The sequence below is a fragment of the Pogona vitticeps genome, chromosome 1 (genome assembly GCF_051106095.1).
Source record: "Pogona vitticeps strain Pit_001003342236 chromosome 1, PviZW2.1, whole genome shotgun sequence".
Taxonomy (NCBI): Eukaryota; Metazoa; Chordata; class Lepidosauria; order Squamata; family Agamidae; genus Pogona; species Pogona vitticeps.
Genome location: NC_135783.1, coordinates 280,080,084 through 280,097,049, shown reverse-complemented (window position 1 = coordinate 280,097,049; position 16,966 = coordinate 280,080,084). Strand labels below are relative to the sequence as shown.

Sequence of the window (16,966 nt, the reverse complement as noted above, 5' to 3'; positions counted from 1 at the left end):
TCTTCCCCTTCTATTTCCCAGGAGGTGATGGGACCAGTGGCCATGATCTTAGTTTTTTTGATGTTGAGTTTCAGACCGTTTTTTGCATTCTCATCTTTCACTCTCATTACAAGGTTTTTTAATTCCTCCTCACTTTCTGCCATCAGAGTGGTATCATCTGCATATTGGAGGTTGTTGATATTTCTTCCGGCAATCTTTATTCCGGCTTGGGATTCATCCAGTCCAGCCTTCCGCATGATGTATTCTGCATATAAGTTAAATAAGCTGGGGGACAATATACAGCCTTGTCGTACTCCTTTACCAATTTTGAACCAATCAGTTGTTCCACATCCAGTTCTAACTGTTGCTTCCTGTCCCACATATAGGTTTCTCAGGAGGTAGATAAGGTGGTCAGGCACTCCCATTTCTTTAAGCACTTGCCATAGTTTGCTGTGGTCCACACAGTCAAAGGCTTTTGCATAGTCAATGAAGCAGAAGTAGATATCTTTCTGGAACTCTCTGGCTTTCTCCATAATCCAGCGTATGTTAGCAATTTGGTCTCTAGTTCCTCTGCCTCTTCGGAATCCAGCTTGTACTTCTGGGAGTTCTCGGTCCACATACTGCTGAAGCCTACCTTGCAGGATTTTGAGCATAACCTTGCTAGCGTGTGAAATGAGTGCAATTGTGCGGTAGTTGGAGCATTCTTTGGCACTGCCTTTCTTTGGGATTGGAATGTAGACTGATCTTTTCCAATCCTCTGGCCACTGTTGGGTTTTCCAAACTTGCTGGCATATTGAATGTAGCACCTTAACAGCATCATCTTTCAAGATTTTAAATAGTTCAACTGGAATGCCATCACCTCCACTGGCCTTGTTTTTAGCCAGGCTTTCTAAGGCCCACTTGACTTCACTCTCCAGGATATCTGGCTCAAGGTCAGCAACTACATTGTCTGTGTTGTCCGGGATATTCAACTCTTTCTGATATAATTCCTCTGTGTATTCTTGCCACCTCTTCTTGACGTCTTCTGCTTCTGTTAGGTCCCTTCCATTTTTGTCCTTTATCATGTTCATCTTTGCGCAAAATGTTCCTCTAATATCTCCAATTTTCCTGAACAGATCTCTGGTTTTTCCTTTTCTGTTATTTTCCTCTATTTCTTTGCATTGTTCATTTAAGAAGGCCCTCTTGTCTCTCCTTGCTATTCTTTGGAAGTCTGTATTCAATTTTCTGTAACTTTCCCTATCTTCCTTGCATTTAGCTTCCCCTCTCCTCTCTGCTATTTGTAAGGCCTCGTTGGACAGCCACTTTGCTTTCTTGCATTTCCTTTTCTTTCGGATGGTTTTTGTTGCTGCCTCCTGGACAATGTTACGAGCCTCTATCCAAAGTTCTTCAGGCACTCTGTTCACCAAATCTAGTTCCTTAAATCTGTTCTTTACTTCCACTGTGTATTCATAAGGGATTTGGTTTAGATTATACCTGAGTGGCCCAGTGGTTTTTCCTACTCTCTTCAGTCTAACCTTGAATTTTGCTATGAGAAGCTGATGATCAGAGCCGCAGTCAGCTCCAGGTCTTGTTTTTGCTGACTGTATAGAGCTTCTCCATCTTTGGCTGCAGAGAATATAATCAATCTGATTTCAATATTGCCCATCTGGTGATTTCCATGTATAGAGTTGCCTCTTGTGTTGTTGGAAAAGAGTGTTTGTGATGACCAGCTTGTTCTCTTGACAAAACTCTATTAGCCTTTGCCCTGCTTTGTTCTGAACTCTAAGGCCAAACTTCCCTGTTGTACCTTTTATCTCTTGGCTCCCTACTTTAGCATTCCAGTCCCCTAGAATGAAAGAACATCTTTCTTTGGTGTCAGTTCTAGAAGGTGTTGTAAATCTTCATAAAATTGTTCAATTTCAGTCTCCTCAGCAGTGGTAGTTGGTGCATAAACTTGGATTATTCTGATGTTGAAAGGTTTGCCTTGGATTTGTATTGACATCATTCTATCATTTTTCAGATTGTATCCCATTACAGCTTTTCCCACTCTTTTGTTGACTATGAAGGCTACGCCATTCCTTCTACGGGATTCTTGCCCTCAATAGTAGATATGATGATCATCCGAGCTGAATTTGCCCATTCCTGTCCATTTTAGTTCGCTGATGCCCAGGACATCGATGTTTATTCTTGCCATCTCGTGTTTGACCACCTCCAGCTTCCCAAGGTTCATAGATCTTACATTCCAGGTTCCTATGCAGTATTTTTCTTTGCAGCATTGGACTTTCCTTTCACTTCCAGGCACGTCCACAGCTGAGCGTCCTTTCGGCTTTGGCCCAACCACTTCATTAGCTCTGGAGCTACTTGTACTTGTCCTCCGCTCTTCCTCAGTAGCATGTTGGACGCTTTCTGACCTGAGGGGCTCATCTTCCAGCGTCATATCTTTTAGCCTTTTGTTTCTGATCATGGGCCGTTCTTGGCAAAGATACTGGAGTGGCATTGCCAGTTCCTACTCCAGGTGGATTGCGTTTAGTCGGAACTCCCCACTATGTCCTGTCTGTCTTGGGTGTCCCTGCACGGCATAGTCCATAGCTTCTCTGAGTTACTCAAGCCCCTTCGCCACGACAAGGCAGCAATCCATAAAACCAGATACCTCTGAATAAACGATTGCCCTCCGCAAAAGAGGACCCTTCCACAAGGTAAGACATCAGCCTAGGAAGGGCCACATCAGAGAACTCATTGCTGATGTCCAGTGGTCAAAGCTGAAGCAAGCCAAAATTCTGGGCAAAGAAAAAGACTTCTATACATATTATAGTTCATAAATGAAAATGCAACTCAGGTTTTGCAAATACAAGAGCAGTACCAAAAAGCGTGGATGTGTAGATGCATGCAAGGGACAAGTGATTTCTTTTTCCTCTGAACACCTGATCTCTGTAAAAAGTGGGACACACACACCCCTCAGTGTCCAGAGCAGTTTTCTATGGAGCTTAGCAGTATTGAGGATGGAGGGTGTTCTTTGAGGCAAAGAGGTCTACAGTCCCTCTGAGCTCAAGACACTACTTTTATAGATCTTTGAATCTTAGCCAGTGTCTCTCTAATGTCACAGTGTGACTCAGCAGAATTATCATAGGGACATGTGTGTTTGTGTATTTGTGTGTGTGTCTTAAAATACCAAAGTGACATAACCACACAGGTATTGCCTATGTTATGTTCTCTGTCGCTAGAGAGATCCAAAGAAAGAATTTGGATTTCACTTTTAATTGCTCTTTCTTTTCTTTTAATATCTTGTGTTCAGTTTGTGAAAGGATTATTTATTTATTTATTTATTTATTTATTTATTTATTTATTTATTTATTTATTTATTTATTTATTTATTTATTTATTTATTTATTAGATTTCTATCCCACCCTTTTAGACAAAGTCTACTCCAGACGGGTTCCATCAAACATTATAAACTTTAACAGTTAGAAACAATTAAAAACAATTAAAGACAATAGCAGTTAGTAATGCTTAGTAGTGCTCAAGATGGGAAAACAGAAAATTATAATAAAAATAAAGTCAAGTATTGACAGGAGGGAAGGCCTGATGAAAGAGCCAAGTTTTAATCTACCAAAAGAAAAAAAAAGATGCAAAGCAGCCGAATTTATTTTGCAGTTTTCTGCATTTTAAAAAGAGATATTGAAACAAAAAAAATATTTTTTTGTAAATACCTATCCTCCCAGTATTTAGCTTTGTATTTCCTTGGTTTGTATGCCATCTTTTCTCAAGAAATGGTTTCTAGGTAGCTCATTATCAAATTACATATAAAAATTAAAACATAAAGAAACAAACACATTCAAAAGGTAAAGCGCCATTTTAATACACCCCACTACAGGAAACATGACACCATCTAATTAAATGCTTCTGTTAGAAAGCTAGGCCAACTGGATTGTCTGAAAATTAATAAATCTACATTAAGAATGAATAGCCCATGTCCAAGGAAATCATGCACACTCATGTTACATTTTTACTGATTAAGTCTCGCTTTTATTTGTAAACCTCTCAGAGAGCGCTCCAGCACTATAAGGTGGTATATAAGCCAAAAGAACACCTAAAATAAGGGAATCAGCCATAATGACTTTCAAAGCTGGTCATTGGGAGAAAGCTGTTGCCCATTGTTTTAATCAGAGAACCTTATGATTAGTCCCAGAAATGCACACTCCCAAGGAATATATTCATTACTAGCAGTAATTAAGAATTCACTATGTACAAGACTTGCCACTATCTTCTCATCATCTGTGTTCTACATTAAGTGTCTATCTGCTGCATGGCACCACCAGTGTGCATCAGTAAACATGAGACAACAGTGTGCATCATTAAGTGTGGTGTAGTAGTCAGAGCATCACATTCACCTGGAAGACTCATATTCTCCTCATTGAGCCACTCTGTCTGTTAGTATGACCCACCTCACAGGGTTGTTTTGTAGATGAAGTTGGGAGGATGAGATGTATTCTGGCTTGAACGTGCTCAAGGAAAATCAGTTGGTTTTCTATTCATAATTGAAACAAACATAATGATAAGAGAATTATTGGGAAACATTGTGAAAATACTGGGTTGGTTCTTAACTGAACAGAAAGCATACCTTCCTTTAAAATGAGGCTTGTTAAATGAAGGATTCTAACAGTTAGTGTTTTATTGTACAACTTCAAAAAGTGGATGCATGTTTCATTCCTTCTCTACATCTCTTCCTGATCCAAATCAAACTGCTAAGTTCTGTCAACTCAAAACTGGAAAGATTCAAGGGTAGTAAGAGTGCTGTCTTGTATATATCTTGAATGTCCCAGTGATCTGTGATTTCACTGATGCAGGTCGTCCTTCCACCAATGCAGACTGCAGCTCTTGCATGGATAGATGCAGTGGTCAATTCATCTCCTTGTGGCCTCCCATCTGGTGACCAAAATGTTTGCACTTACCCAGCACAGGAGCCCCATGGAGGCCATATGTGATGCCTCAGCAGATTGACAGAATCTCCCCAAACTTGCCCTCTTCATGCCATAACCTTCACAAAGCCAAGGTCATCTCCATGCCACAATGAAGAGTAGGATTTTATGGAGACTTGTGCTCCATATCAGTATTATTTTATTTCTCATACATCCAGACTACTGTGAATTTGAGCAGAGAAGAGGCAACAGCTAATGAGATAGTACAGACTGGGTTACTTTTTTGTTTTGCTGTTCATACAAACTTCCATGTGAGCCTGTCCACCAGATCTGTGTCATTTCTGTTGCCTCTTCTCTGCTCAAATTGTTGCTATCAGCTGCCTTGCTCACTCACTACCACTGAACCTTTGGAGTTACATGGAATTTCCCCCCAAGTACATGACAGATGCTAAGTGAAGTAATCTTTGAAAAGTAGTCTTTGAATTTTTTTTGTTAAAATTATAAAAACCCAAGGCCCTCAATAGTTGTGCCAAAGAATCAAAAGATGGGCAAGCCATTTGTTGATACCCTGTAGATAGCACACTGTGGCATGTCAGTAGCACATATTTGTAAGGAGAGTTGTTGAGAGCTACTAAAGTAAAGAAATCAGCCCTGAGTGTTCACTGGAAGGACAGATCCTGAAGCTGAGGCTCCAATACTTTGGCCATTTCATGAGAAGACTGCCTGGAAAATACCCTGATGTTGGGAACGTGTGAGGGCAAGAGGAGAAGGGGACAACAGAGGATGAGATGGTTGGACAACAACATGAATTTGACCCAACTCTGGGAGGCAGTGGAAGACAGGAGGGCCTGGTGTGCTCTGGTCCATGGGGTCACAAAGAGTTGGACATGAGTTAACAAGTAAACAACAACAACTAAAGTAAACAAGGGCCTCCACAATTTTTGTCTGAATATTAAGCATTAGCACCCTTTGCCCAGTTGCTTCTGGATCCTACATAAGTTCATTTGTAATACAGACAAATATGAGGTAATGAGAACGGCTCATAGCGAACCCCTTTATACCAAGTTTGTTCCATGATAAATCTAGTCCAGTATTGTCAGCACTAAGTGGCAAAGTCTCTCTAAGATTTCAAGCAGGAGTTTTTCCTAGCCGTGCCTAGATATAACATGGCTTGATCCCACACACAGGACCTGCTGCGTGTGAAGCAGATGCTTTATCACAGAGTTGTGGCCTTTCATTGGCATGGGCAGGCCAGGAAAACTTCTCACACCCAAATAATTTGCTACTTATCAGGTTTTCAGACAGTCACAAGGATGGAAAGCAAGCATAATCAAGCCTCATGGGAATGTGAAATTAGCAGTGTTTGAAAAGTAGAGGGTCAAAAGTTTCTGCCACAGATTTTAGAGCAGTGGTTCCCAATCCTGGGTCTGCAGATGTTCTTGGATTACAACTCCCAGAAATCCTGGCCAGCATAGCTAGTGGTGAAGGCTTTGGGTGTGTGTGTGTGTTAATCTAGATACCCAAGGTTGGAAACCACTGTGTTGAAGGGATTTGAAATGCTTAACTCTTCTACTGAATTTATTTTAGTTTATAAACATTTCAGTATGCAGTCCTCTGATACTTATATGTGAAGTAACTTCCACTGAATTCAATGCAGGTTACTTCCATGTAGATATCTGTAGAATAGCACTGTAGTTCCATTGTTGGTTAAAATTGTGTTGCTAGTATTTAAAGAGGTACAATACACCTTCAATTCTTGCTCCAGTGGACATATATTTTTAATTCTCTCACTTTTATCCTTTTAACAAAAGTAGACATTCCTTACTTACACAAGTGGTAATTTCTGTGAATAAAATACTGTAAGTGCTTGAAGCAGCAGGATCTATATAAATTAACAAGCTGTATCTAGTACACTAGTGTGTACGTACTAGAATTTGTCTCATCTAGAACCTTGCAGTGCCAAGGATAGCAATCTCAACTTCAGAACAACCAGATTAAATCTTAACTCTGCTACTCCAAAGATAAAGGCATCCCCAATAAATAGACACAACACTTTGGAATTGCCCTTGGTTCATGGCAGAAACTGTGTGAAAGACTTAAGGTTTAAAGCTCTATCTAGTGGCCAAACAAGGAACTAGCTGGAATTGAGATCAGCCAAAGTCGTCATCATACTTGAGTACGCTTCTATTCACAAACGTTCTCTGTGCAGTTAGAAAATAAATTATCTCTCACTTTCCCTTACAAACTTCTGATGGCAAGTTTTGGCCTCTAAAGCTAAAGCGTTCATAAAACAAGATTTTATGAATTTCTTAAGCATTTCGTTTTGTTTTAGGAATGCTTTCAACATCGTTTTTTTTAACATGAAGGCTAATTGTCTGAATTGGCAAAGCTTGTTAATAGTCACCTATAAGGCGCAGCCCCCCACTGGTCCCCTAAACTCTGCTGCCTAAGTAAAGGGCAAAATGGCAACATCCCTATTCCACATGTAGAATTCATCTGGTTGGCTCTTGACCATTCCTGTAACATTGGTGAGAAGACAGAAACCTTACCACACCTGATGGCAACAGGCCAGGCAAGGTGCCCGATGCCCACCGCTCTGCCCTCCAACATCCTCTGATGCTCCTCCAAGTATCTGATGCCTGAAGCAACTGCCTCTCTGCCCAACCGTAAGGCCAGCCTTGAATGCAGAATTGTTTCTAGCTACTGACATTCTTGCCAAGAGGGAAAAGATTTATTTGTTTGAAGGAGGAGAGTCTTGCAGTGACCATAGATCACTAAAAAGACAAACAAGTAGGTCCTAGCTCAAATTAAGCCTGAACTCTCTCTAGAAACAAAAATGATGAAGTCAACGTTGATGTACTTTGGGCACATCATGAGAGATCAAGCTTCACTAGAAAATACATGCTAGGAAAAGTGGCAGTCAGCAGGAAAAGAGCAAGACCTAATGGGAGATGGATGGACTCTGTAAAGGAAGTGATGGCCTTGAGTTTACAAGAGATGAGCATGGCTGTTGATGGCAGGACATTTTGGAGGTCACTCATTCATAGGGTCACCATGGGTTAGAGCCAGTTTAACAGGACATAACAATAATAACAGGCATAAGTCTTCATAATTAAATCAGCACACATGCCACAGTGCCAGGCACAGATTTTGCTTCTGAAACCAAGATGTGTAAGGAAAATACTGTACTCTTAAGGAGCATTGGAGCACAGTGGTTGAACTGTTGTATTGCAGCCAAATCTGTGCTCACGACCAGGGGTTCAATCCCAGGTAGCCAGCTTAAGGTTGGCTCAGCCTTCCATCCTTCCCAGGTTTGTAAAATTACCCAGCTCACTTGAGGGGGGGCAATGGGTAGCCTGCATAATTAACGTACAACCCCCCCAGAGCAATGCCAAATTGGATATTTTGGTCTTAAAGAGGAGAGAGAGGGAGCATCCGTCTCATGCGGTGGAACAGAGTGGTATTTACTTCCAACAAAACATGGGTTGACGGGGAACTTTAAGAACACAGAGTGCTGTCCTCTGGAGATGCCGGCCACAGAGGCTGGCGAAACGTTAGGAAGAACAACCTTCAGAACATGGCCAAAGAGCCCGAAAAACCCACAACAACCAACTTTAAGAACATATTGACAATTTTCAAATGGGAAAAAAGGATATTACTTACTCAATGGTTATTTGAGGTAAAGACTGAATGCCCTGTGTTGAAATGACTGGAAGATACCTTTATGAGAAAGAAATGGGCTCCCTGGGACTATAGTCTTTGCAGCAAGGAGATGAACAATAAAAATATGGTTAGGGTAGGAATTTTAATCAAAATGTGAAAACACATCAATTGATTAACATGGAGAAAATGGAAATCTTCAGCACAACACAATGCAGCACATCCCTGCTGAGAAATAATTTCTGCTGAGTTCCTGCTGGCCTTACTCCCAGGTGAGTGCATATAGGATTGTGGCCTTGTGGTCCAAGCATCACTGATAGGCGTATTTTGGAAACACTTTTGTTACAGGGGTTATTCTGCTGGAGAACAAGGCAGATGGGATTTGAAGGTTCCAGGAAGCCCTACAATAAGATGGATCTATGAGCCGACTGGAGGAGAAATCTAGTCAGCATTTCCACCTCCTTTGGATAATCTGCACTGGAAGAGGAACTTTGAAAATGCCTTAAGTACCCATTTAGCAGAAGATTACTCCCGTTTGCCTTGGAGCGCCCCCCAGAGGTTCAGGACCAAACTTTTATTTCCCTATTTTAACATTTCTACATTGCCCAGCAAACTGCATTCCTGTATGGATAAAATCTTTATATGTCTATGCGGTTGCATAAATATGTACAGTGAAAAGTTAAGATTGTGTTCTGTTGTTTCATTTTTTAAAAAATACACTACGTTTTGCTATTTCCTTCAATCCCGAAGGAAATAGCATGAGAAGAAAAATAAATCCTCTTTTCTTTTTTCTTTTCCTAGCAGAGCTTCAGAGATTCCTCCGGGCTTTGAAATCCTTTTCTTCCTCCAGATTCTGGGAGGTGTTGCATCAGCGAACGCGGCTTGGCCACCTTGTAGAACAAAGGCATTCTCTTCCCCCGCTCCCCACCCAAAAAAGGTGGCCGATTTTCCGGGTCATCGGTAATTCCATTCAGATTTAGGCTTTCTTCCGTCGAGCTTTTCTGCAAGCTGTGTGGGATATAATGAACCCGCTGAGGAGCTTTGCCGGCGAGCTTTCGAAAGATGCCAACGTGAACAGGATGTCCCCGGCGGCGCGTTAGGGTGTTGGTCACCAGCCCCGTTTTTCCGAAAGAAATAGGAAATCGCTTTAATTTTGGCGGCGGGAGATCTGGTTGGCTTCTTATTTGTTTGTTATTTTCATTCATTCATTCATTCATTCATTCATTCATTCATTTTTAAAGAAAAGCAAAGGGACCGGGGAATTTCGTGCCTGTCAGGAAGCACCTGCGCAGTTCCTCAGGTAAGTCGTCCTCGGGCTTCCCGATCTTCCTTAGTTTGTCTCGTTTTGATTAATCGATCGGTCGAGAGAAAGCTCTTCGTTTTCTTCAAGGCTTCAGGGGGTGCAAGCGGGGCAGGGAAGCGGAGAGAAGAAGGGGGGGCGCGCATTTCGGGCTCAGAGAGCGAACTTTTCGGGGCTTCCCGCCTCGTTTCCTGCACCTTCCGTTTTTTTCTCTCCTTAGCGTCCGATCCGCGGTGTCCTGGAAACGCCGGCGCGCTGTTTCCTCGCCCCTGCTTTCTTTATTTGTTCCCTCGTGCATTTTCCCCTTGGGTGGTGCTGGAGACAGAGACGGCCGCTCCGATTTTTTGAGGGAAAGCCCTCCCTTGTCGGCCAGGCCGTCGGCGATCCCCGCCCGAAGGGTGGCCCCTGGGTGGTGGTGATGATGATGATGATGATGATGATGCAATCCCGATCAATACTGCGGGGCGGGTATTGGATGGGAATTAGCCTTATCGATCGGCCTGATAACAGAGCCCTATAAAAGGGGAGGGGACCCGCTTGGCGTTTCCTACCAGCCCCGCTGAAGCCCTCGGCTCCCGAAGCTCCGCGCCGCCCGTTTCTCTCTCTCTTTCTGCCTGCCTCTCTCCTGCTCCCCCAGGGGATACTCGGGGTGGCCTTTGGGAAGAAGCCCCAAGATGTGGCTGACGTTCTGGAGAGCCCCCGGGCGGCCCTGGGCTCTGATGGCCGGCCTCGGCTTGGTGATGGTGGTGGTGACGGCGGCGACGGCCCGCTCCCTGCCTCTCTCGGACCCGGGACCGCACGTCAACTACGGCTGGGGGGAGCCGGTCAGGCTACGGCACCTCTACACGGCCAGCCGGCACGGGCTGTTCAGTTACTTCCTGCGGATCAACAGCGACGGCCGAGTGGACGGAACCAGCGCCCAGAACCGACACAGTAAGTCACTTCACCCAGCAAGTCCCCCCCCCAAGCCCACCCACCCCGGAGGGCCAGCCTTCCCGGAGGGGGGGCGGCTTTTAGTGGAACTTCTCCTGGCATCATTGCGCCACCAAGTCACACCCGACTCACAGGGGACCCTGAGTGGGTTTTGAAAGCACCTGGGGCATTTAAGAAGGGGTTTGACCCGTTCCACTCCCCCAGTGAGTTTCCACGGGGATTCGCATCCAGGTCCCCCTCAGTCCCAGTCCCTCGCTCTGCCCACTCCCTCGCCTTGCGAATGCAAGAGAAGGTATCGGATTTCGGAATGGCCCCACTAATTACCCCACACTGGGTATTAACACGAAAACTCTTGTCGAGCAAGAGCGGCGAGTGCCGCGGCCCCTTGGGAATGGCAGCTGCGCGTCGCGGATGTCCTTGTAGCGGAAATAACAAAAGGGTAATAGGTTTTAATGGACACGGACTTTCAGGGACGGCAGTCCACGTCTATCAGATGTGACGATCGCGTGCATCTGATTAAACAGACAGGAAAAAAGGATACCCAAGAAAATGGGGTTGCCTTTAAGATACGACAGGACTCCTCGTTATTGCTGCAGCAGGCGAACAAGATGCAAAGCGTGCGTGGAGCTGAGAAAGTGAGAGGGAAGGGTGGTTATTGACGCGGTGTTGCTGGTCTTTCCTCTCTCTCTTCTTTTGGCGACGTAGGTTTGCTGGAGATCAGAGCGGTGTCGCTTCGCACGGTGGCGATCAAAGGCGTGCACAGTTCCCGCTACCTCTGCATGGAAGAAGAAGGGAGGCTGCAGGGGCTGGTAGGTTGAGCGGCGCGCCCCCTGGCGGTGGGAAAGCGGACTGGCCGGGCCAATGGGCCGGCGCAACCCACCCCTGCGGGCGGTTGAAACAAAAGCCAACACTGGTGCCCTCCGGGCAGATAAAACAATAGGAGCCTGCCGAATTCCCTTCATTCGCCCGCACGCCCTTTGAAAAATCGGTAGGATGAGGTCGTTACAGTCTAGGTACTGTGAAAACGTGCAGGGTGTAGAAACGAAGGCAAGCGTGGAGCGCTTCTGTAGGAAAGTAACTTCCTTCCTGGTTAATGGAACCTTTGGGTCTTTGTCTATATTTACCCAATTTTGTGTTGTCCCTGTTTCTTCTTCTTCTTCTTCTTTTCCTGCCCCCCCCCCCGTCTCTCTCTCTGTGTGTGTACAAGCAGAACCAGCCACACTCCGGAATTCTGATTAGCAAGATTTACTGTTTGTTTAGGTTTCTTCCCGGACCTGCTTTATGGGGCTCCAGGCTGCAAAGCTGGTGCTTATCTCACCACTCTGTCCTCCAGCAACCCCTGGAGGTAGGTGAGGCTGGAAGATAAGGGCCACCCAGTAAGCTTGCTGGCCCCACAGAGTTTTGAGTCTGGGCTCTCCCCTGTCCACCAGAATCTGCTCAACCCCTCTCTCACACACTACCCTCCAGCATAAAAGTTAGTCTTTAAGCTGCTCCCACATTGTGTTTTGTTTTGTTTGGGGGTTAGTTCCTTCTGGCTGTACCCTCCAGGAAGAAGAATCTGAACCTTGAGGTCTTTATTAAGGAATGTGCCTTCTTGCCAGCTCCAGGTTTTTGGGGTTTTTTTTTTACAAATTTAACCTAGTTTGATTAGGAATAGTAACCTAAATACTGTACACAGTTCCTCTAATACAATATAAGCATTCCTGTCCAACACGAGAAGAAGGCTCTAATTCCCTGTTCATGCAGCACATACATACAAATGAATGTAATTAAGTCAAAGTTAGGCATTCTTTGTTTCCACTTCTTTCAGTGGGTTAGGTAAAGCATGGGCCTACACTTCTCCTTTTAGGATTACTTAGGTTGGAATGTGTTCAAGGCACATTCCGAGGCACTGTTCCTGCTATTAGCATATTATCTTCCTCTTTTGGCAAGATATTCTCCTGAAGATTCCCCTTTTGAAGATGAAATGTATTCTTTCTTACCTGTGATCTCAATGGGGCAGGTTGAGGAGGGGCTTAAAAATTTCTCCCTCCGGTATCAGTTGGCTTACAATATGCATTTTCCATGGCGCTGAAATTGATATCAGCATCTTACTCTTTCAGGTAGACATTCTCTGGAAGAGAATTGGCCATTGTAGCCACTTACTAAGTGTGGGTATGTTGGTGCCTGAAGTAGTGCTAAAGTAAAGCAGAGGGTCAAAGAGCATTAGGAACTTCCATGTTGGTTTGTAGTAAAGCCCATCTATAGCAGTGAACCACAACCTCAATTCTCCAGATGTTCTTGGACTACAGTTGCCAGAAATCATGACCAGCAGAGCTAGTGGTGAAGGCTTCTGGGGGTTGTAATCCAAAAACATCTGGAACCCAAGGCTTGGAACCACTGGTCTGTAGTGTCTAGACACACTCTTCCAAATTGATGCTAGGGCATTTTAAGCATCACTTTCTTCTGCACAAGTAACATTTCATTCCACCTTTATATCAACGGGGGAGGGGGGCATCCTTTCAGTATAAAAGACCAGAACATGAGCTAAGGGCAGAGTACTCAGCTACGGAAATCACTGACAGAGGACGAAATGTTTATCAATAAATATATTCACTGGAGAGCTGATCTGTGTGCCTGCTGTATTTTTAATCAGTTCACGAAACAAAGAAGACAGGTGAATAACTTACAGGGCAGTACCCTCATATTTCAAGGTATTTAGGTAATGCAAACAAACAGCAACACATTTGCCCCAGTGCTGGCAGAACAGTCTGCATCTGGAGTATTACTACATGTCAAACATATTTGGTCTCACTGAGGGAATTCTTCTCCAGGACATTCCACATGTGTAAGAGGAAAGTAGGGTGTAGGTAAAGAGTTCACTTAGGAACATTGTCTCTTATCATCTTGGCCCTACCTGCAATCAGCAATACTTTGCTGACCGAAAGTTCAATCACCTTCAATGGCTAAACTGCAGTGAGAGGATGTTTTAAGAAAAACAATGACTTAAAGGGCCTGGAACACCCAAAACCTTGTCATCAAGTGTTTGACCTGCTAGTCTTTCTGATTTAGTGAGGATATGTTGTCTTCTGCTAGATAATCAAGATAGGTCAAATATTTGTTCCAAAAGATTGTGGTATGAATATTATAGAACAATGTTCTCTCTTTTTTCACTTTGAAAGTCAGTGGGACAATTAAGATTTAAAATGGATTTTGCTTTCCAGACAGTTAAGTTTTCTAGACAGTTTTCTGGGTAAAGAGTCCTCAGAAGTCGTATACCATTCTCTGGGGCTGTGTAGCTTGCCCAAGACTACATAGTCTGACTCTTTCCCCCCAATGCTCGTGTCACTAAGCTATTCAGCCACCAGATAGTTAGAATCAGGGTAATTGCTGAAACTTACCATATAGAATGTTCCTTTTGAAATATATTTTTAATAAAGTGGCTTACTAGCAGTGCTCATTATGTATTATTCAAAGACTAGCTCATTGTGTTACTTGTATTTTATTTATTTATTTATTTGATTTGATTTGTATCCCACCCATCTAGTCTATACGACTACTCTAGGCGGCTAGGAATTCAAATTACTCTATGAATTTAAATTACTCAACTGTAGCAGTTGAGTAATTTGAATTCCTTTTAATATTAGAGTACACTTTAAAAATGCATAGATGCCCCGAAATGGCCTTCCAAAACCAAACTTTTAAGGGTAATATATAATGTGAAAAATAGCAATGTTAGTTGTATTGTTACTTTTAAAAGTAACAACATTGGCCATATTGTTACTCTCAAAGGAATATGTTACTTCTGTGGTCCTAATTTTTGTACAGAAATGTGTTGTGCAATCACATTCGTTATCACTGAATATTTGTTCTTTCCATACTTAAGTTAAAAATGCTTTGTGTAAGTGTCCTCCTGCTGCTCTGTGTCAGTTTAACGCCAGAAAATGTTTGCATTTTTCATGCCCCTGAACAAGGGATCCATTCTGCAATTGTAGTTCCAAAAGCCATTTGTATGAACAGCCCTGTATCATTTGCTACTTGATAGACAGACAAAATACAAAATATGTGTGTACTTTTGATTTTTCTCTCTCTCTTCAGCTGAGATACTCTAGAGAGGACTGTTCCTTTGAAGAGGAAATGCGTCCAGATGGCTACAACATCTACAAGTCAAAGAAATATGGGGTTTTGGTGTCATTAAGTAATGCCAGACAAAGACAACTCTTCAAAGGCAAAGACTTTCTCCCGCTGTCTCATTTCTTGCCCATGATCAATACTGTGCCATTGGAATCGAGAGACTTCGGAGAACACGATAACATTAATCCACATTACGAATCTGATTTTTTCAATTCCCCTCTTGAAACTGACAGCATGGATCCTTTTGGCCTCACTTCAGAAGTGTCGTCCGTGCAAAGCCCTAGCTTTGGGAAATAACAGTGCCGTGTAACTTTTGTCATGCTCCATGATAACAATTCCCAGCAAGCTGGCGGGATGTATTTGTAGCAGTGATATTTAAGACATGGAAACATATTTAGGGGTGAAACTTTTACACACTCCACTCAGAGAATCCTTCTAAAAAGATGCTGTTTAATTCAGGAATGACAAAAATGTGAATAGTCCAGGAATTTCTTTTGCCTTAGAGGATGCTTGGGTTGATAAGATCAAGCCCATTTTGTGGCTTTATAATTTGTTTTCGTCACCTGATGACAGAGGTAGAAGATGCTGTTCTTTCAAAGGGAGACAACTTGTCATCAATATGTATCAGTGTTATTTTTCTTTAAAGAAGTTAAGCTGACAAACCACTAACAAATCTAGATAGATGATAGAGCTAAACCCAATGTAGACTTCCTTAAAGCAGACCCATTTAAATGAATGGAGTGTATATTAGTCATAACTAATGTAAGTGCCATTGATTTCAAAGGGTCTTCTCTAAGGAAGCTTTGTCCTGCATTTCACCCACTGTCTTTTCATAACATTTCTGCTGCTGAGGCAGCAGGCAGAAGCCTGATGCTGGCAGGCATAATTCCAGTCCTAGTAAAGAAGCTGCTGTTTTTTTTACAAACCAGTGTCTGTTGCTAAAGTAGTACACAAACTTTCTTCAGGCATAAGAGTGTAAATGTTTGAAATGCTAAAATGTTGGAAGTACAACAACAAAAACCCTATCAGGCTGTTGTCTATCTGAAGGAACTACTAGTAGAAGGATAGTTAACCAGCTCTCTTTTCTCTAAAAAGCAAACCTGGTGAATCTGTGGCCAGGCTAGCTGAAGAAGACAATGATCATCACCTTAGAAGCAGAGAACAGGAGGGGACCCTATGCATCATGGAGTCCAGCCCCTGTCAAGGAGGCACATGGGAGGTGGAGTTCAACAATACTGTACCTGGGAGCCACAAATGCTCCTGCTACAAAGGGAAAAAATAACTAGAGGTTATTATTACTGAGAGATGAAGAATTCTGCGCAACTAAAATTGTGGATACTTTTTTTTTTTAGTAAACTAAGTTGGTCATGTGTGAAGTATAGCCCAAGTTGTTTTCACTTTCTGATGATTTTAATGCAAGGGGATTCTGTTTCATGTAATGTATCAAGTACTATTGTGTATATAGCAATTTTGTAATGTTAGAATTTGAAAACTAGTGAATTTTATAGGAAATTGGGACAACAGACTTCATTCTTTTTCAAAGGTTCTTGTATATAGTAACATAGCTCTGTACAGAAAATGAAGGGAAAACATTATGTCCTTGACCTAGCACTTCAGTATCAACACAGTATTTATGATTAATTTATTAAGTCCATACATCCATTTATTTTGTTACTGTATTTATAGCTAAATTTATATTTATGTACTCCAGTGTTGTTGTTGTTTTAATAGTCTGGACAAAATGTAGTGAAGTTTTATTATCTTGATAATGGTCAGTTAAAAAGTGAAAGTTTTAAGAATTGTGTAAAATATCTAGTTGTGTAGTATGTCAATATTTTTAATAAAAATGAGATAGAAACATCTATAAGTCTCTTGTCTGGATTTGTTTCTGCTTATCTCTCATGCATGTCTTTATTTCATTTAGCCTATCCAATAATAAAAGTTCTCTCGAACTTTGGTATTATACAATACCAAGATAATCAATCAGCACTGCAGGTGAAAATACAATATAAAATATTGGGCTGTAGTCTATAGCATACAAGTATAAAGCACACTGGCAGATTTATGCCAGCACAAATATAACTGC

General features: G+C 42.6%; 1 protein-coding gene across 1 annotated transcript; it reads left to right on the top strand.

Annotated features, from left to right (window-relative positions):
* Positions 1 to 10,329: 10,329 nt before the first annotated feature.
* FGF19 (fibroblast growth factor 19) lies at positions 10,330 to 16,747 on the top strand. Its single transcript, XM_020782796.3, has 3 exons — positions 10,330 to 10,767; positions 11,473 to 11,576; positions 14,845 to 16,747. The coding sequence occupies exons 1-3, from the start codon at positions 10,509 to 10,511 to the stop codon at positions 15,175 to 15,177; spliced, it is 696 nt and encodes a 231-aa protein (XP_020638455.3). The 5' UTR covers positions 10,330 to 10,508; the 3' UTR covers positions 15,178 to 16,747.
* Positions 16,748 to 16,966: the final 219 nt, after the last annotated feature.